Consider the following 22,920-nt stretch of genomic DNA (forward strand, 5'->3'; position numbering starts at 1 on the left):
TAAGGCCCTATCCAGAACAATATTTCATCTTTCTGAATCCATGCAGATCAGGTTTAACACTTTTTAAAAAGTCCTTGTGGGGGCCTGGGGCCTAGGGAATAGTTCAGTGTCAAGGCACCTGCCTAGAATGCCGGAGACCCTGACTCTAATTTCTTGTGCTGCCCACATGCACCAAGCACGGCTGGCATCTCTGACATTGAAGCTTCCACAACAAGGTGTGATCTCCAGTATACTACAGCTGGGCCTATGGAGACATCACAACTCAAGTGTATGATTCTTGGAGAGCATATGTAAAAGCACCACACTTGGGTGTTTGCAGCCATTGCGACTGAAGATGTGAACACGGCAACCAGGTGTAAATGATTCTTGCTATTGAAACAGCAGCAAAGGAGAGGGAAGAAGGGAAATTTCTGTGCTGCAAGGTGTACTTGCTTGGTACAGGGCACACATTGTTCATCCAAGGATAACTCCTCCTTACACAAAACATCGTTTCCACCTGCCGCCGAAAGAAATGACAAAAGCAAACAACAGTTTGGACAAAAACATGAATATGATTATAAGGTAGAGGGTGACTGATAAACACAATATGTAGAGGGGGAAAATCACTCTACAGTAGAGGCCAGAGCTAGAAGCAAGAGAAAAAGCATATAGGCCAATGGAAAATATTGGTAACATTCTGGTTTTTCATTCAGTGGTGAATTCCTGGGAAGATAAACAAGGCAATAAAGAAGTACCTGAAGTCCAGTAACAAATAAGTAAAGGCCCTCCCGTTGATCGTCGATTTGCTCGAGCGGGCCCAGTAACGTCTCCATTGGAGACTTTGTTGTTACTGTGTCTGGCATATCCAATACTCTTGGTAGCTTGCCGGGCTCTCTGAGAGGGGCGGAGGAATCGAACTCGGGAAATAAATAAAAGTAAATAGGTAAAGGTAAAGGCCCTCCCGTTGATCGTCGATTTGCTCGAGCGGGCCCAGTAACGTCTCCGTTAGAGACTTTGTTGTTACTGTGTCTGGCATATTGAATACTCTCGGTAGCTTGCCGGGCTCTCCGAGAGGGGTGGAGGAATCGAACTCAGGTCGGCCATGTTGGCCGCTTGTAAGGCGAACGCCCTACCCGCTGTGCTATCGCTCCTTGAGCAAATAAAAGTATATGTGGTATATGTATGTTAGTGCAGGGAATATCACCAATTATTCACATGTTGGACAATGCTTACTACAGAGAGATGAATATAATACAAAGTGTTGTCCATGTATTTACATGACAATTTAAATACACCGAAGTGAACTCTTATTATTCATTAGTTTGGTAAGTTGGAAAGCACTTCTAAGCTTGTCTGTACTAGAGTAGGTTTCTTATGATAAATGACAACATCCATAATATTAGTCTTGTAATAATACATTAATATAAAATTTAATTATTAATTCATGTAGTGCTATGGTAATTCACGGTCACGGTCCTCCCGTTGTTCATCGATTTGCTTGAGCGGGCCCAGTAACGTCTCCATCATGAGACTTGTTGTTACTGTGTTTGGCATATCGAGTACATCACGGGTAGCTTGACAGGCTCTGCCATGCGGGCGAGATACTCTCGGTAGCTTGCCAGGCTCTCCGAGAGGGGCAGAGGAATCGAATTCGGGTCAGCCATGTTGGCTGCGTGCAAGGCAAACGCCCTACCAAAAGACCCCTTTTGTGCTCAGGGGGTACTCTTGGCTCTGTGCTCAGAAATCACTCATGGAATGATTGGGGGATCACGTGAGGTCCAGGATAAAATCTAAATTGGCTATGTGCATAGCTAAATGTACTACTTATTGTACTACTTTCCGGTCCCAAATTAGTTATTTTATTCATAGAGTGCATCCAAGTTTCACTAATAAAATTAATTTTACTAAATGACAAATATGTCTTTGTTACTATTATTTAAAATATAAATTAGATTATTGATTACCTAGCATTAATTATATAACCATATGAAAATTAAAGAAAATTTGGTATAAATATATTAATTTCTAATTTTAAATGTTTTGTAAGCCTTGGAAAACTAGTAATATATCTGAACAAACTAGTATGAAACTCATTTGACATTCTCTTATGAATTGTTTTTCTTATATGATTAAATGTTTTACTTTTACTGTGTGATGAATGCCTCATTAAAAAGTTTTTAATTTTTTGAATTTTCTAAAGTATATTAATTTATTCTTATCTGTATTTTATATTACATTTACATTTCAACTTTTTTATAATAAATGAATTAATATTAAAAATAGTGCACTAAGATTTAATCCTCAGACAAATTTAATTCAAACATTTTGTAATATTAATACAGTATTTGAATTACTTCTCCTACTAACACTCCCTTGAGAACTGTAGATAAATAGCAGGGCTTTTCCCAGAAGTAGCAGAGAGAGTTTTCAAACATAAGTGCTCTTTACTGATAAACATAATTAAAAAGATTAAAGATATTAACAGTGACTGCAAAACGAAGATGTGACTCTAGGAAACTTTCCTTCAACTGTTTTACTTGTTATAGCTATAACTTTCATAAGAAAATAATGAAAAAAAGAAATAAACTACTATAGCTGAGCATGGCCCCTGAGCAGTGACCCAGTATGGGAGGGAGTTTATTATGTAAATCAAAGGACTCTATCTTAAACAAAGGCAGGGGTGTTTATAATATTACTATTAAAATTTAAAAACAATGTTATGGGTCGCTGTAGACATGCCCTTCAGATGTGCCTGTTGGTTCTGTTTCTATTTTTTTTTTAAATTAAAAAACAGATGGACTGGAGATTTAGTAAAGTGGGTAGGGTGCTTGCCTTGCACATGGCTGTTCCCATTTAATTCCCAGTGCCATATAGTCCCTGAGCTCTGTCAGGAGTGATCCCTGAGCACAGAGCCAGGAGTAAGCCCTGAGTACCACCAGGTGTGGCCCCAAAACAGCAAAAATTTTTAACGGAATCTAAAGATTAAGAAAGATCCATACATTAGTATCAAACTAAGCAATTAAAAATAAACTTAAATCAAAATATTAAGACTTCTCTCTTTCACTCATACACTCATACATTCAGGCCGTCATTAAGTTACATATTCATTCACAACCTATTTTTTATTCCTTCCATGTTCCTCCTCACACACACAAATACTTTATAAAAATAACACAACTCTTTCTTCTAGCATATTTCAAAACATACAAAGAGGCACAATAGGCAAGAAAAGGAAAGTTAGAAGGATCAAACATTACATGTGCCCTGCTCAAAACTATCTGACCTCAGGAGCCATCCAGAACGGTGTTCCTACAGAAGTATTTCGACAATGCCAGGTGCTGGTGAGCTGGGCAGATACACCTGGAAGGAGAGACAAGATGGTTTCTTGCATGAATTACTTATATGGAGGTTCCAAATACAATATGTTTTCTTACAAATTAATATTAAAGTTCTCTTCCATCATATTTGCAACTGGATTTGAATTTCAGAATCAGGTATCTATTTTTGTTTTTGTTGTTTTGGGGCTACACCTGGAAATGCTCAGGGGTTACTCCTGGCTCTGCACTCAGGAATCACTCCTGGAAGGAAGTGCTTAGGGGACCAAATGGGATGCCGGGATCAAACCTGGGTGGCATGCAAGGCAAACACCCTACCTGCTGTACTATCCAGTCCCCAGAGTCAAGTGTCTTAAATCAGGATTCACTCATGGTCAAAACATGGGCTTAACTTCTTATTTTGTTACCTTATATCTAATCTTATTTATCCAGTCTTCAAGTCTTATTTCAAGTTTAAGTTCTCCCTTGCTGAATTTAAATTTTTTCTGGTTTACAATACTGCTTCTTTCAATCTTCATCTTTTTGTCTGAATCTAGTTGTCTAGTTGAATTTTATTTTGGGGGCATGTGATTACTATTTGCATGGTATATTTCCTTTCTTCCCATTTCTCTTGCTTCATTACCAAGTTCTGGTGTATCTGAGGATATGTTACATGGTGTTATGCATGGTGATCTGTCAATATATATAAAAATTAATTTTCCACCTATCAACTTTGAACAAATCACATCTGATTATAAGTTTCAACTTGCCTCTATTCAACTCAAACTATTCACAGAAGCAATTCTTTTTCTTTAGAGAATTATAAGCAAAGGACTATACTGAAGAGGTAGAAAACAAGTATTTCAATCATTTCATTAATTCCAGATAATTAGATATAAGTGACCTTTAAGAAAATCAGGAGAAGACACTTCTCAATTTTCACATGACTGTTGCTTATGTAGAGAAGTTGGTTCCTCCTGGTTGTGCAGTGCTCCTTATCCGAGTGCTCCAAAGTTGATGGGTCATCCCCAAGTTGTGGGTTTTCACTCTCTGACTTTCCTATTTGGGAAAGTACTTTCCAGAATTATACTTGTTTTAACTCTTGTGGTTTTTTTCTTATAAGCCAAGTAGAACAAAGCCTTTTATTGAGTTTTTAAATTGTGTATATGGTATCCATCCAAGAAAAAAAATATTTAGCTTTTATCCTAATGTTCAAAGGCCATATTCAATTAACCTGGACCATTCACAGGTTGAAATATAATTGGGCAGAGGGGTAGGCAGTAAGTTTTGGTTCCAAAGTAATGAGTTTCGTTAATGATCTACTCTACCTATGTATAAATCCACTACTGAACTGAATCTTTATCAAAAGTATTTTTGCACCAGTGAGAATGGCACCTATTTAAAAACAAAACAAAACTGGAAACAATCTGCACTGGCAGGGAAGTGGTGAAAACGGAATTCTAATCCACAGTAGGTGAGAATGTTTTCTGGAAAACACCTTTGGAAGACACTATAGACATTTCTTGAATAAAAGTAAAATTAGGGCTTCCATATGATCCAGTAATTCAACTTCTTTATATCTACCCCTAAGACATAAAAATATTCATACAAAAGGACATATGCATACCATTATTCATTACAGCGTTCAGTGAAATCACTAAAATATGAAATCAATCCAGGAATACAAGACAGGTGAGTGAATAGTGAAGGTTTGGTATAGACACCATGGAATACTATGCAATTGCGAGGAAGAATGAAATCATTCAATTTGCTGATACCTGGATGGAACTGGAGATCATATTAAATAAAGTTAGTCAAAAGAAGGAAAAATTCTGGATGATTTAACTTATCTGTGGCATACATAATAACATGATGAGAGAATTGGAGGTGTCAAAGGCAGGCAAATGAAATGAATAGGTCAGGGAAGGAGAAAAATGGAGGAGAGATGAAAGAAAAGGGAAGTCGAGAGATATACAAGGGTCAAGAAGCCACATCAATGGTAAAAAGTACACTACATGTAAAAATCTAGATGTAGTGTACCACAGAGCCTACTACTAAAATCTACTGCACGCATCGAACTCAAGCTATAATAACAGTGCTGAAAAATGTTGCTTGTTAAAGAGTCAGGGGTAGGAGGGAACTTTGAAACATTGATTCCCAAGATTGGCTGGACTAGGTGTAACCAGTATCAATTGTAGGAACGCTGACACTGGTAATGGGATTGGCGTTGGAACACTGATTGCCTGAAACAGTATTACGGACAGTTTTGTAAATCATCGTGCCTCAATAAAAGTTAAAAAATAAAATAAAGTCCTAGAGTCACTTGTACAGAGGCCAAAACAAAAATAAAAACAACCAGTACTCAATTATGAATAGATGCCAGAGGAAGGCATCTACCTAATTTCAAGCTAGCAGAATGTTTCTACAATGACTATCAAACTTGAACATCTTTATACCAACACAACCAAATCACTTCAGAGCTCAAAGGCAACTTAATGGTCTTAAAGTTTAAATTGTTTATTACCAGGTTAGTAAACTAAGTTTCCTAAGGACAAATGACTTTTCACTTAGGAATTATGACCCCTCCAAAAAAACAACAAAAATAATAGAAAATGAAAAATTCTACTAAGAATGACAGACATCATTACTTTTAAAGGCAACAGGAAATCCAAATGATGAGTTCAGAAGCCCTAGGAAATAAAAAAAGATCAAGGAAACAATCTTGTGCGGAAAGGAAACCAGGGAATAAGCCATAAAAGTAAACAGTTACATAAACATCTCAAGGGAGAAAATGCTAAATGGGTGGAAAATTTCAGAGAGAAAGTTGGGATACTGAGAGGATGCTAAAAGAGAAACCAAAAAAAGAGAATTGAGGGGGAGACCAATAGAGAACAGGGCAGGACAGAAAACAGGTAGTAGAAAGAACAAGAACCCACAAAATGTCAAAGTTATAGGAAGACTAAGGAGGTTTATGTTAATGATCTTTCAACCTTTAGCTTGGATAACCCTGTTGGGGAATTTTCATGCTATATTTAGTCTCCTCCAACAAGGCTTCCTGGACTATTTGACAATTCTACAGCAGCTCCAACCCCTATTGCATAAGGCCTATTACTTTTTTTTTTTTTTTTTTTTTTTTTTATTGAATCACTGTGGGAAAGGTTACAAAGCTTTCAGGTTTATGTCTCAGTCATGCAAATATCAAACACATTTCCCTTTACCAATACTTATTTTTTACCATGAAGAACCCCAATAAAACCCCACCCCCCACCCCTCCCCGTCCCTGTGAGGCAGATGAATTCTAGTTAACGCTCTATCTGCTTTGATTAGATTCATTGTTTCAATAAAAGATTCACCACTATTTTTTAGAGTTTACCCCCCCCCCCCAAATCAGACATGCTGAAAAAGCATTGTGAAGTGATTTGCTTTCTACAGCTGGGTTCAAGAATTAAATGTTGGTTTTGGATTTCTGCTATTTTACCTATTGACCCTGGAGGTATTTCTACTGAAAGTCAGATAGTTAAGAAATTGGTTTCTGTGTTCTGGAGTCGTGGCCGTGCTGGAGAGCCGCTCGCAGGGGGCAACCGGTGGCCTCGGTAGGGCGTGAAGGGCGGAGCGAAACGCCCCCCTTCCCATGAGGTTTTAGTCGCCCCCACACTCCCGGCTCATACCTGCTGTCCACAAGGTTACCATGTGGCCGCCATCTTTCTTTCCAGAGAGGAGAGGGAAGGCCTATTACTTAGGACAAAAACATATACACTTTCTACTTGAGGTCCAGAAGTCTCTCTGAGTGTCAGGGAATCAGAAAAAATAAATAATGCTTTCTAACACAGTTCAGACTAGACAACATCAAGATATTTTTATTTCCTATATCCATACATCGAAACATCTTAAGGGAGTAAGTAAAAGCGCATAGGGTTTTGTTTGTTTGTTTTTTGGTTTGGGGGATTTGGGGGAGTTGTTGTTGTTGCCCCCTTCCCAAAATGAAATATTGCAGGAGTGAAACTAGAAAATACAGAACGTTTTTAACCATAAGGGGCTATCCACGTTATTACACTATCTAATCTCCTCATTTGGGGTAAGACAGTGTGATTGTTAATTTAATGTGTCAGTATAACTGAGCCAATGGCTAGATGTTCAACTGAACATGATTTTGGATGATCTGTGAAGGCTGGGTTTTTATTTATTATGGATTTTAGTGACAAAGAGGAATGGGGGTTATGGGAAGTGAGATAAGTCTTTAAGTCAATGAACTTTAATTTAAAAATCCACTTGGTTTTTAAAAGTCAATGGCCTTTCAAATCAGGGGATTTAGTAAAGCAGATTATTCTCCATGATATAGGTGGGATCAGTCAATCAGCTAAAAATTTAAACAGAGTCAAGAGTCACAGTGGCCTAACCTGATGTCTTATTGCCCTAGATTGGTTTTTACTCCTGGCACCTAGAGAAGAATCCCACTGAGGCATACACAGACCCAGAGTACCCTCCCTCCTGCTTCTACACCACTAAAGGGTCTAGATCATCAGCTTTGTTATGAGTTCTGTCCTATGGGACTGACTCTTGCCAAAAGGGAGAATGATACTTAAATAATTAAAATTTGTAAGACCAAAGAGATAATACAGTGAGTATAATAGTTGCCTTGCATGTGGCTGACCCAGGTTCAATCCCTGGCACCCCAGTTTGTCTCTGAAGCTTTCACAGAGCCAAGAGTAAGCTCTGAGCACTGCAGGTGTGGTCTAATCAACAACCCCCTCCCCCCACCAAATTTTGAAACTTTATGTCCCTTCTCCTTTCCAAATTTAAAATCCTAAACATAGGCAGTCATTGGTCTTGGGTGAGTTCCAAGCCTAGTGCTAGTTTATAGACCCAGAATCATATAAGTGAGGGTACACTGGAGAAGGACCACAATGCACCAATTCACAATGTGAATTATCCTCCCAATCTTTCTCAAAGGGACGATGACCTTTTACCTAGGTGTTGGTACGTTGGGGTAAATAAAATAATTACTCTCCTAGGATTATCTCATACTAACTTGGAATTAGACAATAATGCCAGGAGACACTAAATGTCACTGAGTTCCACCATAGCAGGGGCTTAAGGAGGTTGGGTGACCAATGGATTTTGGTTCAGCGCTTGGCACCACATGCTCTCACCAAAACCACTGGGAATGAGCCCTGGGCAATGACCAGGGAACTGATCCAAAGCCTGCTAATTATGACCTCTGCTTTTTTTGTTTCTCATTGTTAGAATATCAGAATAAATTAATGATTATAGCTTTGGAGTCACAAACTACTTCATAAAACTCATAAAAGCTTTATAACTTTCTCATAAGGAAATTTATATTCACACAATATTTTACAAATAAGATATATCAAAAATACTTAATATTCTTCTGATAAATATACCTATGATATTAAAGGTTATCTTAACTTTATCATTTGTGGTAAATTACATGGTTATATTATTTCTTTGGTAACTTTTCCCCCATTCAACTTTCTTACATCCTCTCCTACTATAATTTTTTCCCTTTTCCTTGAAACTCTTCAGGAATTAAAGTTAAAGAATTGCAGACCAAGAGCATTTCGTTCTAGCTCAAAATCAGTATTTGACACTAAAAAAACTGAGGAGCAAAGAAGTGATTCTTAAAAAGATATTAGGAAAGTATCTTTGTTTCACCTACTGTAACCACATTATTGAAAGGCATACCTGGTATATAGCTGGCTTTATATTTTCAAGATCAAAGCATTCAACATCTTCCACTAATATCTTTCCACACATATTTAGGTATGAATATCTATAGTTAAATGTCTTAAGATGCAATGCTATTTCTAATCCTATTTGTGTATTGCTTTGACATAATCTCATTGTTAGAGAAAAGTTGGCAACACCCAAAAGGAGAGAGAGAACACAAGGGATTGCCCTGCCACAGAGGCAGGGTGGGATGGGGGGGGATCGGGGTGGGAGGGATATTATCCATGGTGGTGGAGGATGGGCACTGGTGGAGGGATGGGTATTTGATCATTGTATAATCGAAACCCAAGCACAAAAAATTGTAAATCTACAACTGTACCTCATGGTGTTTCACTAATAATAATAATTAAAAAATAAATTAATTTAAAAAAAGTTGGCAAGAGCATCTTCTATCAGTCACTTAAGTTTCTGGTTTGGGGGCTATGACGAGCAGTGTTTAGGATCAGTTCTCTGCTCACTGCACAGGGGTCTCTCCAAGTGGTGCACTCAGAGAGATGTGTACTACTTGGTATTTAATTCTTATATAAAAAGAATTGGGGATTGAATGGAGGGCTTCCCACACACAATGCATGTGCACTAGCTTATGTGTCATCTCAATGTCCCTTTATAAGTCATTTAAAAATAAATGGGCTATGTGACATCTGTTCATACCCAAAGTCTGAAGGATGTAACTGATACAAACAAGGGCATTCGCCTATATATATACAAAATGCCACTATTAAAAACCTGAAATTTTAACACTGATACATTTTTACTATCTCATTTAAAGGGAAGATCCCCTTCAAATTTCCTCAGTTGTACCCTATGTGTCCTTATAACAAAAAATCCCAATCATGTGTTGCATTTTCTTGTAATGTTTTTTAACCTCTTCAATCTAGCTTAGTTACTAACAATTTCCTTGAGTTTTATGACCTTGTCATTTTACAAAAAGATTATAAAACGATGTTTATTTTGTAGAGCATCTACAGTGGATTTCTCAGATATCCCTCCTGATTATACTTTTGGCAGGAATCCCATAAAAGTGATACTGTGGTCCTTGCATTGTGCTCTGTCACCTGCTCTCCGATTATCTCTCCCATTTCTGGTTCTGTCTACTCAGCTCCCTTGATTCAGTTCCAGTATGCCAGTCCTTGATACTGTAAAGTTGCTCCTTTTCTTCTGTAACTATTTTGTGGAGATGTATTTTAAGACTATGCAAGTATTCTATTTGTAACCAAAACTTAATTAGTTATTTTTAGCATTCACTGACGTTTTTAGATGAATTATATAATAGTTGCCAATTATAATTTAAAAGTCTCCCGGAGTCCCCGGTGGACAATTCCAAAATGAAATAGACCACATCATATTCATTCGACGGTTTTGCATGACCGATGTCGCTGTTGTCCCAAAATGCCGAATGGGATTGGACCACCGTCTCCTTCATGCAAAATTCTACTTCACAGAGCGGGGAGAAAGGGCTGCAAAGTTTAAAAAGAGAACTCTCCCAGAACGACCACCAACTGGGAGCTCTTTGGCACTATTGCGGCAACATGGGAAGTTGCCATTGTTGACAACATTGACGAGGAATAGGATCGACTGGTTCAGCACCTCCATGATTATGCGAGGAACGCCAAGAGAGAGATAGCCACAAAAAAATGCCTGTCTTCGAAAACTCTTGAGCTCATTCACCAACGTGGCTTGGCACATGCCTCAGGCAACCACAAGCGAACGTCCAGCTCGCAAAGCAGTGCAGAGATGAGATCAAGGAAGACCTCAAAGAGAGAAGAGCAGAAGTGCTGGTAGATGCGGCAGAAGCCGGGAAAAGTATTCGTAACTCCCACCTGTCCTTCTCCAACTACAAGACCAAGATGACTGCCCTCCGACATCCTGATGGATCTATCACATCCTCCAGAATGGCAATGGAGAAGATTATTCATGACTTCTATTCAAATCTCTTCGATAGCCATGTCCACTTGCCGACATACCAAATTCCACAGGATGGATATGTCCTTCCCAATGTTCTCCCTTCCGAAATTCGACACGCCATTTCGTCAGTAAAGAAACGAACAGCACCCTGCCCAGACAAGGTCAGACCTGAACACCTGAAGAATCTGCCGTCAGTACTCATCAATACACTAGCTCGACTCTTCACACGCTACCTGTCTGAATGTAAAGTTCCGTCCCAGTGGAAAACCAGCAGGACTGTACTACTGTTCAAGAAGGGAGACATCCATGACATTGGCAACTATCGCCCGATCTGCCTATTGTCTGTCATCTACAAGTTGTTCACTCGAGTCATCCTAAATAGGATTGGCAGAACACTAGATGAAGGACAACCATGCAAGCAAGCCGGGTTCCAAAAAGGATTCAGCACCATCGACCATATCCACACAATAACCAAGCTCATTGAGGTTTCTCGGGAGTTCAAGATGCCGCTCTGTCTTACGTTTATTGATTTAAAGAAGGCCTTTGATTCTGTTGAGATGGAAGCGGTCATTGAAGCCCTAGCCAATTAGGGCATTCAAGCTCAATACATCAAGATCCTCCATGAGCTGTATTGCGGATTCACTACCAGGATCACACCATTCTACAAAGAAGTAATCATCGATGTCAAGAGAGGGGTTTGGCAGGGTGATACCATTTCACCAAAACTCTTCAGTGCCACCCTCGAGAACATCATGCAATGACTGGAATGGGAAGGAATGGGAGTGAAGATAGATGGTCGGCAACTACACCACCTCCGCTTTGCTGATGACATTGTTTAAATAACACAAAACATCAGCCAAGCGGCACAAACTGTTGAGATGGGCAAAGTCTAGCCGACTTTGCCCGTGAATGTGGAAAGGTAGGACTACAGCTGAATCTTACGAAGACAATGTTTATGAGAAACAGCCTCGTTCCTGATGCCCCATTCGCTCCCAACAGAATGACCATCTCCGAATGCAACAGCTATGTGTACCTAGGTCGAGAAGTCAACATGACAAATGACCTGGCACCCGAGCTGCGCAGGAGGAAGAGAGCGGCTTGGAACGCCTTCAAGAACGTCGAAGAAATAGCTAAGAGGACGAAGAACCTCCGGCTCTGGGCACATCTCTTTGATTCCACTGTTCCTCCTGCATTAACATATGCCTCAGAGACCTGGGCCCTAATGCAAACAGGATGAGAACGCTATTCCGGTCTCCCAAAGAGGAATTGAAAGAGCTATGCTTGGAATATCACGTTTCACTCAAATGAGAGAAAGAATCTGGAGTTCCGACCTCCGTCGACAATCAAGAATCAGGATGCTGTCTTGTTTGCCAAGGTGTCAAAAATCAGATGGGCTGGTCACTTAATGAGATTTAAAGTCGACCGCTGGACTAGAGCTGTTACTGACTGGATTCCACGGGATGTCAAAAGACTGCATGGCCGCCCACCTACCAGATGGTCAGACTTCTTCATCAAGAACATGAACGATCAGTTTGAGGCTCTTCATGTTCCCAGAGTGAACAGATGCCATTGGGCTACATTAGCATGCGACAGGGACAAATGGAAACGTTACTGGCGCCCACTCGAGCAAATCGCCGATTAATGGGAAATTAAGTGATAATTTAAAAGACTTGCTCTTTCTACACGTGTATTATATGTGTATTTCCTTTGTTAGGAAAACCACTTGTTTTAGCTATTTATTTACATAAGTAAGTCTAAAGATATGGATTGATGAATTTCATTTTATTCAATGGGCTACCATAATTACCATTATGTTATTTTTTATGCTTTTGTTGTTCTAGATTGTATCAGTGGTGATTGTTTCACATTAGCTTCTGTGTTCTTGTAATATGTATCCACCATTCTTTGAACATTTCTTTTGAGCAAAATACATTTGAGATTCATCTTGTATATCCCTAAAAAGACTTTTTAGAATACTCACTTCCTTCTAGTTAAGAACTTATTTAAATACCCAGCATTAGATTTTTATATAACCACGCTTGGGAACACTCAAAAAATCCCAAACTGTGCTGGCGCGGATGTTGTGAGAAAGGGACCCTCCTTCACTGCTGGTGGGAATGCCGACTGGTCCAACCCTTTTGGAAAACAGTATGGACGATTCTCAAAAAATTAGAATTTGAGCTCCCATTTGACCCAGCAATACCGCTCCTGGGAATATATCCCAGAGAGGCAAAAATGTATAGTTGAAGTGACATCTGCACCTGTTTGTTCATTGCAGCACTCTTTACAATAGCCAGAATCTGGAAAAAACCTGAGTGCCGGAGAACAGATGACTGATTAAAGAAACTTTGGTACATTTACACAATGGAGTACTATGTAGCTGTTAGAAAAGATGAAGTCATGAAATTTACATACAAGTGGTACTACATGGAAAGTATCATGTTAAGCTAAATGACTCAGAAAGAAAGGGATAGACATAGAAAGATTGCATTCCATTCATCTGGGGAACATAAAGTAACATAATGGGAGATTAACACCCAGGAGTGACTGAGATTAGCACCAGGAATTTTGCTCCATGACTTGGAGGCCAGCCACACGTGCTAGGGGAAAATGAAGCTCAGATAGAGAAGGGAGCACCAAATAAAGGGTGTTGGGAGAAGCATGCTGAAAGCAGACTCTAGACCAAACATGATTGCCACTCAATGCCTCTCTTGCAAACCACAGAACCCAAAAGGAGAGAGAGAGAGAGAGAGAGAGAGAGAGAGAGAGAGAGAGAGAGAGAGAACAAAAGGGAATGCCCTGCCACAGAGGCAGGGTGGGATGGGGTGGGATGGGGGTGGGAGGGATGCTGGGACCCGTGGTGGTGGAGGATGGGCGCTGGTGGGGGGATGGGTACTTGATCATTGTATAACTGAAACCCAAGCACAAAAATTTGTAAGTCTAAAAGGAAACAAACAAATAAACAAAAAACAAAATAAAGCTCACTACTACCTAAACAAACAAACAAAAATCCCATATACTCTGTAGTCACGCCCATAAGCCACCTCTGGCTGGTGCCAGAAAACCTCATCATCATTGGCCACCATCCAGATGGCATGTCCTTCTCTCCTGGAAGGGAACATAACAGGTCGCACATCATAACCATTCTCCTGGACCCTGCGCCAAGCTGTTTCACTCAGGGCGCCCCAGAGGGGCGTGAGTGAGAGGCCTCCCCACCCCAAGGGATCCAGCCCCAGCAGCTGAAAACCTTCAGAACTCAACCACTGCCATGCTCTCGGCTGCTTTCCACACTCTTGGGACGAGCCTCACCCATTGAGTGAGCCTATTCCTGGAGTGTGCAGCCACACAACACTTCATGAGACACACCCTAACTCCTACACCAAGAGTACCACACCTGATGCGGTTCAAAGTAGAAGGCAACCAACCTTAGAGGAAAAATTTGTTTTTTACAAATATATATATATATATATATATATATATATATATATAAGCATACAAGGCTCAATCTTTAACAACATGATAGTGATCTCTTATAGAAGGATTTACTGATCCCTGTGTGAAAAACAACAATCTTCACACTCTTTCCTCTAATGATAATTTTTTGTAGCATTTTCAGTGGTTTTTCATAACAAACAATACAAAATATATTATTATTATTTCAGTTCTGCTTGGAGGCAGGTATTGGGGTTTGGGATGAAAACGTCTGAAATATGGTGATGGAAAGGTGTAATTATGGTGGGATTGTTGTTTGAATATTAAATGTAATCAAATATTGTGAACTACTTTATAAAATAAAAAAATTAAAAATATTTTTTTTAAATCTCATAAAAATTACTGAAAATAGTATTCCTAGACCCTCAAAAGAAACCTACGAAATCATATCAAATAGGAATATTTGAACATTGGTGGTGGTGGTGCGTGGTGGATCTGTATATTGAAAACTATGAATTCATTTTAATGCCTCCAATTTCAAATTAACACCATTAGTATAATATTCTCCCTTTCCATATTAGCATTTATTTTCTCTAGCATTAAGGAAATGATATTCTAGTATCCTCAGTATATATTTTGATGGTATTAACTCTTTATGCATTCACTCTCTTATTTCCATCTTGACCCTTAGACAGATATTCTCCTTACTCACAGGTACTGTGTCAGCTTGTGTGGGATCAGACTACCATTTCCCTATTCAGATGAGCTACTAATCTTACCTGGGGACTCAGTGTCTCAGCCAAGCCACCACTACCAGTCTTCCAGTAAGAACATCTTCCTCACTCTTACACTGTCCCGACCACAGATGACTGAACCCTCCGATCCTCTACTTCTATACTTGCTCAAACTCACCTAATGGCATTTGTTCTGAATTATTTAAGAGAGAAAGGAATGAAGGGAATTTCATAGTTTTAAAGTACAGGTTTATCTACCTAACCTGATGTTTTAAGAAAGGCGTTTATTGATAAATAAATCATAACTTCTCCTTGACTTACATCATTCATTAAGCCTTTGATCTAAAATTAGATATGTAGGTAATATGAGATTTAATGTTGTAAAATATTCTGTCTTACAAAAGATGTCTAAATAAATCACTGAAAGTACATTCTGTACTTTTATATTGAAATGCCAACTATCCTATTAGAAATGAAGTTCCCTGGAGAGAAACCCACAGAAAAGGAAGTTGAAAACTGCCCTTTAATTTAGTCCCTTTTTTTAAATTTTATATTCCAAATTAGGGTTGCTTTATCAGACATTAGGTGACTTGCCTGACAGGGTTTATATCATGTGAGTCATGTTATTATTTGATTGATCATATTCCAGTGACTGCTAAGGTATTTCATTAAAAACATTTACCTGCTGACATATTCTCTCTGAGGTGTCTGGTAATTTTCTGTAAAAACATATCTCACTTAACATACACAAATATTTTCTTAAAGGCTGTACTCACAACTAGTATTAATAGAATTACTAGAATTAATAGATAATCTTTGAACAACCAAATTTATGCTTCTGGTTTTCAGCTGAGCTTTTGAAATCCACTGAGCAGTAATGTCCAGCAGTAAATCCCTGAGTAGGAGAAACAGGAAGTACGTATTGCTAGTTGCTTTTCGAAATTCAAATGTCATGCCTAGAAGACTAATGGAAAACAATCACATATCATACCATTTTAAGATGCACCTCAAATTCATGTAGGTCAGAGAAAACATACCAAAATCAACCAGTTTAACTCCCCCTTCTGTGGTCAACAGGATGTTGTTTCCTTTCACATCACGGTGAATAGTTTTGTTGCTATGTAAGTGTTGAAGTCCCTGGAAGACAGGAAACATATAAAGACTTTAGCTCACTGAAACTCACATGAAACCGGAGGGTGTCATGTTACATGAAATAAATCAGAGGGAGAAGAACATATACCAGATGATGTCACTCATCTGGGGTATACAGAAGAACAAAACACAGGAATAGATAGTATCAAATGATGATAGAACCTTGGGTTTGGATTACAAAACTGCGATTACTAAACAGTGGGGGGAGGGAAGGAGAATGAGCTTATCAAAGAATTCATAGGACAGTGGTAGACGGTCTTGGGCACTTTTGTGGTGTTGCAAGGGCTCAAAACCATAAGCATTAAAACTGTCACTATCTGAACAACAATAAAATGTAAAAGTTCAAAAAATAAAGCACAAAAACCCCCACTTCTCACATGAACTCATCTGTGCAAAATCAATAGGAAACACTTGTCAAAAATGACATTCAAACACTGTTTCACATTGAGTTTATTAAATTGAACTATATAAAAATTAATAAAACAGGAGCATGCACTGCAGTTCTTTTCAAACATTTTATTAAAAACATGTGGATGACAATACAAAGAACCGTTCTATACTTATTTAAAATACTGTCAAATAAAAACCTGACTTCTAGTAAAATAATACACATTATCTTCCTGCATCATAATTTTAGAAATATCCTTTTTTTTTTTTCTTTTTTGGGTCACACCCGGCGATGCATAGGAGTTACTCCTGGTTCATGCACTCAGGAATCTCTCCTGGTGGTGCTCGGGGTACCATATGGGATGCTGGGAATCGAACCTGGGTCTGCCGCATGCAAGGCAAACGCCCTACCTGCTGTGCTATTTCTCCAGCCCCTAGAAATATACTTTTAAAGATCAAAATTCAGAGTTTTGTTTACTCAAAAAGGGAAGATTTCTAAAATCAGAACAAGAAAAAAGAGAAGGAAGTACCTATGCTAATGATTTGATACTTTGCATATACTCTTTAGTATCCATAAATATTAATGAGGCCTTGTTTTTCCAAAAATAGAATCCAGGGCCTGAGAGAAAGCTCAATGGGTTGAGTACATGCAACACACATTGGGAGCCCCAGGTTCAATCCAAGCACCATTTGGTCCCCCAAGCACCATCAGGAACAACCCCCAGGGACAGAGCTCAGAGAACCCCCAAAGCACTGCTGGATATGGTCCCCAAATATAAAAAAATAGTTTCCACAATTTTTGTTGAACTATATGGCCTTGTAATGAATGAACAATTCAAATTGCCTTACCTTAAGTGCTTCATGCAAAATATAGGCAATTATGGGCTCACTCATTCTTTTGCCTTTCTTCAGAAATCCTTTAACAAGATCAGTCACCGATCCTCCACTGCACAACTATCAAAAAAGTCAAGAGAGACATTAAAATGGGAATGCTTTAAGAACTTGCTATAAAAGGGTTCCAAACACATTTTAAAGTATTGTTTCAAGCTTTGTTTCAAAGGGTTACTCCTACATTTTTATGGTTCTAGATAGATGAGATAAACTTATAACATACAATTAATTATTGAAAAGTTTTCAATATTATTACAATTAATTATTGAAACATTTTCAAAAAAGAGTTTGGAGAAGCTCTAGGCTTAATTTTTAAATTCAAAGATGATTATACAAAATATTTTCACATTTTAAGATCTTTGAGAGTTTAATGTGGATTATAGGTTCTCAATACACAGTTATAAATTATTTATTATCTTCATTAATTTGGGGGTGGCACATCTGGCAGTGCTCAGGGCTTACTCCTGGCTCTGCACTCAGGAATCACTCTTGGAGGGCTTCTAGGGCCATATGGAGTGCTGGGGATCGAACCCAGGTATGCTGTATACAAGATAAGCAAACTACAAGTACTATTGTTCTGTCCCAGTATCTGCATTGATTTTCAAACAAGCCTTCTTTCTTGCATAGTTTTAGAATACACTGAAATAAAAATTACAAGTAATATTTTAGAAAACTATTTTTTCAATATCATGGTTGCAAGGCTCTTTAGCCTCCTAACACGTAAATGAGAGGATAAAACATGGGACAGAAAAATTTCACATCCAGATTCCCCAAAGTTAGGTAACCTGAAGAGGAGAGAAAACATTTTAAGGAGCTACATCACCGTAAAACATAGAAATAGTGGTACTAGCAGTAGATTCTGAAAGGGGAGATAGCTAGATAAGCAGCCCTAGACCCAAAGAAGCTTTGACTTCATAGAATAGGAGCTCCCAATCTCTGACATGTATGTAGCTTTTCTCTTTTCTCAGACCTCTCCCCCTGGGGTTTTTGTATCAGCTGCCCTTGCTCCTGAACCTGACCCAATTATTCCATTCACATTGCCTGGGAACTAAATGGTCCTTCTTTCTAAATTCTGCTAACTGAAACAGATGGAGAGAAAGAAGTGAGGGAAAGAATATTCTTTTTTTTTTTTTGGCTCTTTGGGTCACACCCAGTGATGCTCAGTGGTTATTCTTGGCTCTCCACTCAGGAATCACTCCTGGTGGTATTAGGGGGACCATATGGGATGCTGGGATTCAAACCCAGATCGGCCACGTGCAGGGCAAATGCCCTACCCGCTATACTATGACTCCAGCACCGGGAATGAATATTCTTAACATCTTAGTCTGAAGTATCAAACACATTATTTTCTCAAAATATTTTTTCCCAACATGGTCATTATATGATTTCATTGTACTCCTGAACAATTCTGATGCATTATGGAATAAATAATACATAAAATAAGCTGAGTACATACTTCCTACAGGCCTAATTTGGGGGGTGGGGCAGGAACCACACTTAGCAATGCTTAGGGGTTACTTCTAGCTCTGTGCTCAGGGACCACACCTGGCAATGTTCAGGGGACCCTATTCAGGGAATGCTAAGAGTTAAATCGCATACGAGGCAAAGGCCCTTGCATTAATGAGGTCATGTTTTTGTTTTACAGTAATATACTTTACTGTTGCTCCGACCCCTCTACAGGGGTCTAATTCTAATTAGACCTAGTCTAACAATTCTAATCCACTTACAAGTACTCTCTCTCTCTACCTTACCACCCTCTGAAATGACATTATAGTAATAATAATTATTATCATCATCATCATCATCATTAAAGATGGGAAATTTTTACTGGGCCACAGAGTGGTAAAAGTTACTTACATAGTGACAGAGCTAAGACAGGAATGTGGGCAGTCTGATTATAGAGACAAGACTTCATACTTTACCAAGACTTTCTGGTCCCCCAACAGGCTTCAGGGACTGACTGTTCAAGCTAAACATAATATAAGATACTGTTTCTATAAGAGTATGTTTCAAAGATACTGTTTCTATAAGGGCATGTTTCAAAATAGACTTAAAAAGAAGCATTTGTATAGAATTTTACTCTGGGATTCGATTCTATTCTTTCCACATTCAAGGAAAACCTTTCTTTTTCAGTGTACACGGAAGATCAAACCTTCCAAATTCATTACAAACCTGCATTTTCTTTTGTACCAGGAGAGGGAACAACCATTAGCTGCATAAAAAGAAGCATGTTCTATTCAGCAGAGAACAGGGTCACACTGACTCCACAGTGTCCCTGCGTGACAAGCTCACAAAATTGCTCATCACTGACGGAAAGAAACCTGAAGTCTTAAAATTGCAAGGCACGTATTTAAAAGATCCAAGTTTTAGGAACAGTTTGACCACTTCTAAAATTTTTTTTCAGGAAGACTTTTTGTCGTCTTCTCTATCTGCAAAGTGTGCTCTATTTTCCAATGCAAACAAAACAAAACAAAAAAATTGAGTTAAATAATATTTCTTTTAAAAAGAAAAAGCAGATGTCCTGCTCGCTGTGCTGAATCTGACCACTGCTAAAATGACTTAACAGTTTGATGCTGTGCTGCCATTTGTCTTAGTTAAACCATATTCAAGTGTGAGCCACTGGGAGAAATAGAATAAGTCTAATGAATTTAATTCTTGGGAAAGGGTGTCATAATGGAACCAAATGGCATGGGTGCCCTTGATTAGTGATTGAAGTTGACAGGGATACAGAGAAAAGAAACCAGGATTCTAGGTCAGGGCAGAAAGAAGGAGTGTGCTCCGGCTGCACCAGAAGACAGTCTGTGACTCTCACTCAGAGGTTTGCAGTGACAGTGTGCCAAGGGTGTCTTGAAATGCTGAACAAAGAAATAAACTCATGTCCTGTGCTCACCCTCACGCAGATGGACACCACTGAGAGAAGCAGCAGAATTTTATCACAGATCATCATGTAGGTGTCTGAGGTATGAAACCAGTCCTAAAGAGCCTCATATATTGGAGATGGTTATTTAAGGAGTGTGTATGTGTGGGGGAGGTGGGATGTGGTGGGGCATGTGATGCCAAGGATAGAACTCTGGACCTTGCAAATAAATTCTTTACCACGTGGGCTATCTCCCGAGTCCTATATTACTTTTTTTTTTTTTAGCAACACCCAGATGTGTTCAGAGTTTGTACTCAGGGTTCACTTCTGGTGGATTTGGAGGATCAAATGGGATGCCAGGGATCGAACCTGGGTCAGATGTATACAAGGTAAACACCTTACTCACTATGCTATCTCTTAAGCTCCTTACTTTTTAAAGTTATATTATGCTTGTAATGGAATATATAGAGTTAATGCAATCATACAACTTGAACTAAAAAGTTCAACTTTTTAAAAACTCAATTTCTTTTTGAAACAATTCTTTTTTCATCTAGCAAAGTTTAGCCTTTGGATATTTTGGATAGAATATTTTATTAAGATACACTTTATACTTCTTAAAGGTTTAACTTTCATACTATCAAACTGAGCCAAATTAGCATACAATGCTGACTTTTGAAAAAAATAGCATTAGTCATGTAATCACTACTATAATCAATATAATCAATATGTAGTACAAATACCTCACACAAAAATCTTCCTTCTGTAATTAACCTGCATTCCAGACCTGAGCAACCATAAATCTGTTTCCTGTCCCTATGGTTTTGTTTTTGCAATACCGTCACAGAAACACAATCAGACGGTAGGTAGATTTTACTCAGCATAACTTTTTTTTCACTTGTGTTTAATCTATAAATGCCCTGATTCTTTTTAAATAAAAATTTTAATATTCAGGGGCTGGAGCGATAGCACAGTGGGTAGGGCGTTTGCCTTGCACGTGGTCGACCCAGGTTCAATTCCCAGCATCCCATATGGTCCCCTGAGCACCACCAGGAGTAATTCCTGAGTAATCCCTGTGCATTGCCGGGTGTGACCCCAAAAAAGCAAAAAAAAATTGATATCCACTTTTTTTTTTTAATGCTGAACATTCTATTGGCTAAATAAGCCATTATCTGTTTACCTATTCACGGACTAGATTAGCATTTCTTGGCCTTTCTCCCTCTGCTGTCACTTTCTGACAGTCTTTCCTTCTTGTCCTATAGAGTGGCCACCTAGTCTCATAACCACCATTTATAGGACTTTCACCCCTGGTCTCTTTGGAATATCCTGAGAAATATAGTCCTAAGTTGAGAAATGCTGTTCTACTGAGTTATTTCAAGATTTGGGCTTTTATGAGTAAAATTACTGCAAATATTCAGATTAATACTTTTATGTAGCACTGTCTTCCCATTGCTCATCGATTTGCTCGAGCAGGCACCAGTAACATCTCCATTGTGAGACTTGTTGTTACTTTTTTTGGCATATCTAAATACGCCATGGGGAGCTTGCCAGGCTCTGCCATCAGGGTGGGATACTCTTGGTAGCTTGCCGAGCTCTCTGACAAGGACGGAGGAATTGAACCTGGGTCAGCCGCATGCAAGGCAAATGCCCTACCCGCCGTGCTATCGCTCATAGTTTTCTTTTCCCTTGGGTAGAAACCTAAGAGGGACAACAGCAGCAGTGCATGGACCATACAGTTCACCTTCTAGGCATATGCCTAACTCTTTGTTCCATACATAATTAGCACTTGATAGTCTGACTTTTTCCTTAAACCATTCTAAATTATGATGCACATGGTTTGAGTTTGGATTTTTCCACTTCTTAATGATGCTGGATGATGCAAGCAAACATCCAAGCTCGCAAAACAGTGCAGAAAAGCGATAAAGGAAGACCTCAAAGAGAGAAGAGCAGCAGTGCTGGCAGATGCAGCAGAAGCTGGGAAAAGCATTCGCAACACCTGCCTGTCCTTCACTAACTACAAGACCAAGATGACTGCCCTCCGACGTCCTGATGGACCTATCACATCTTTCAGAAAGGCAATGGAGAAGATTATCCATGACTTCTACTCGGATCTCTTCTATAGCCACGTCCACCTGCTCACATACCAAATTCCGCAGGATGGATATGTCGTTCCCAACATTCTACCTTCCAAAATCTGACATGCCATTTTGTCAGTAAAGAAGTGAACAGCACCAGGCCCAGACAAGGTCAGACCCGAACACCTCAAGAACCTGCCGACAGTACTCATGAATACACTGGCTCGGCTCTTAACTCGCTACCTTTCTGAATGCAAGGTTCCATCCCGATGGAAAACCAGCAGAACTGTACTACTGTTCAAGAAGGGAGACATCCATGACATTGGCAACTATTGCCCAATCTGCCTATTATCTGTCATCTACAAGCTGTTCACTCGAGTCATCCTGAATAGGATTGGCAGAACACTAGATGAAGGACAACCATGCGAGCAAGCTGGGTTCCAAAAAGG

The 22,920-nt window shown here is 39.1% G+C and overlaps 1 protein-coding gene across 1 annotated transcript in view; it reads right to left on the bottom strand.

Moving 5' to 3' along the window:
- Window positions 1–22,920, bottom strand: part of MYO3A (myosin IIIA) — a 176,542-nt gene that overhangs the window by 138,628 nt on the left and 14,994 nt on the right. The window contains exons 3-5 of the mRNA XM_056107182.1: window positions 17,501–17,605; window positions 16,150–16,249; window positions 3,263–3,339 (exon numbers count right to left, since the gene is read on the bottom strand). Of these exons, the coding sequence (XP_055963157.1) occupies window positions 3,263–3,339; window positions 16,150–16,249; window positions 17,501–17,605 (282 nt within the window). The remainder of the gene's footprint in view (window positions 1–3,262; window positions 3,340–16,149; window positions 16,250–17,500; window positions 17,606–22,920) is intronic.

This window comes from Sorex fumeus, unplaced genomic scaffold, assembly GCF_029834395.1.
Source record: "Sorex fumeus unplaced genomic scaffold, SorFum_2.1 ptg000007l, whole genome shotgun sequence".
NCBI lineage: Eukaryota > Metazoa > Chordata > Mammalia > Eulipotyphla > Soricidae > Sorex > Sorex fumeus.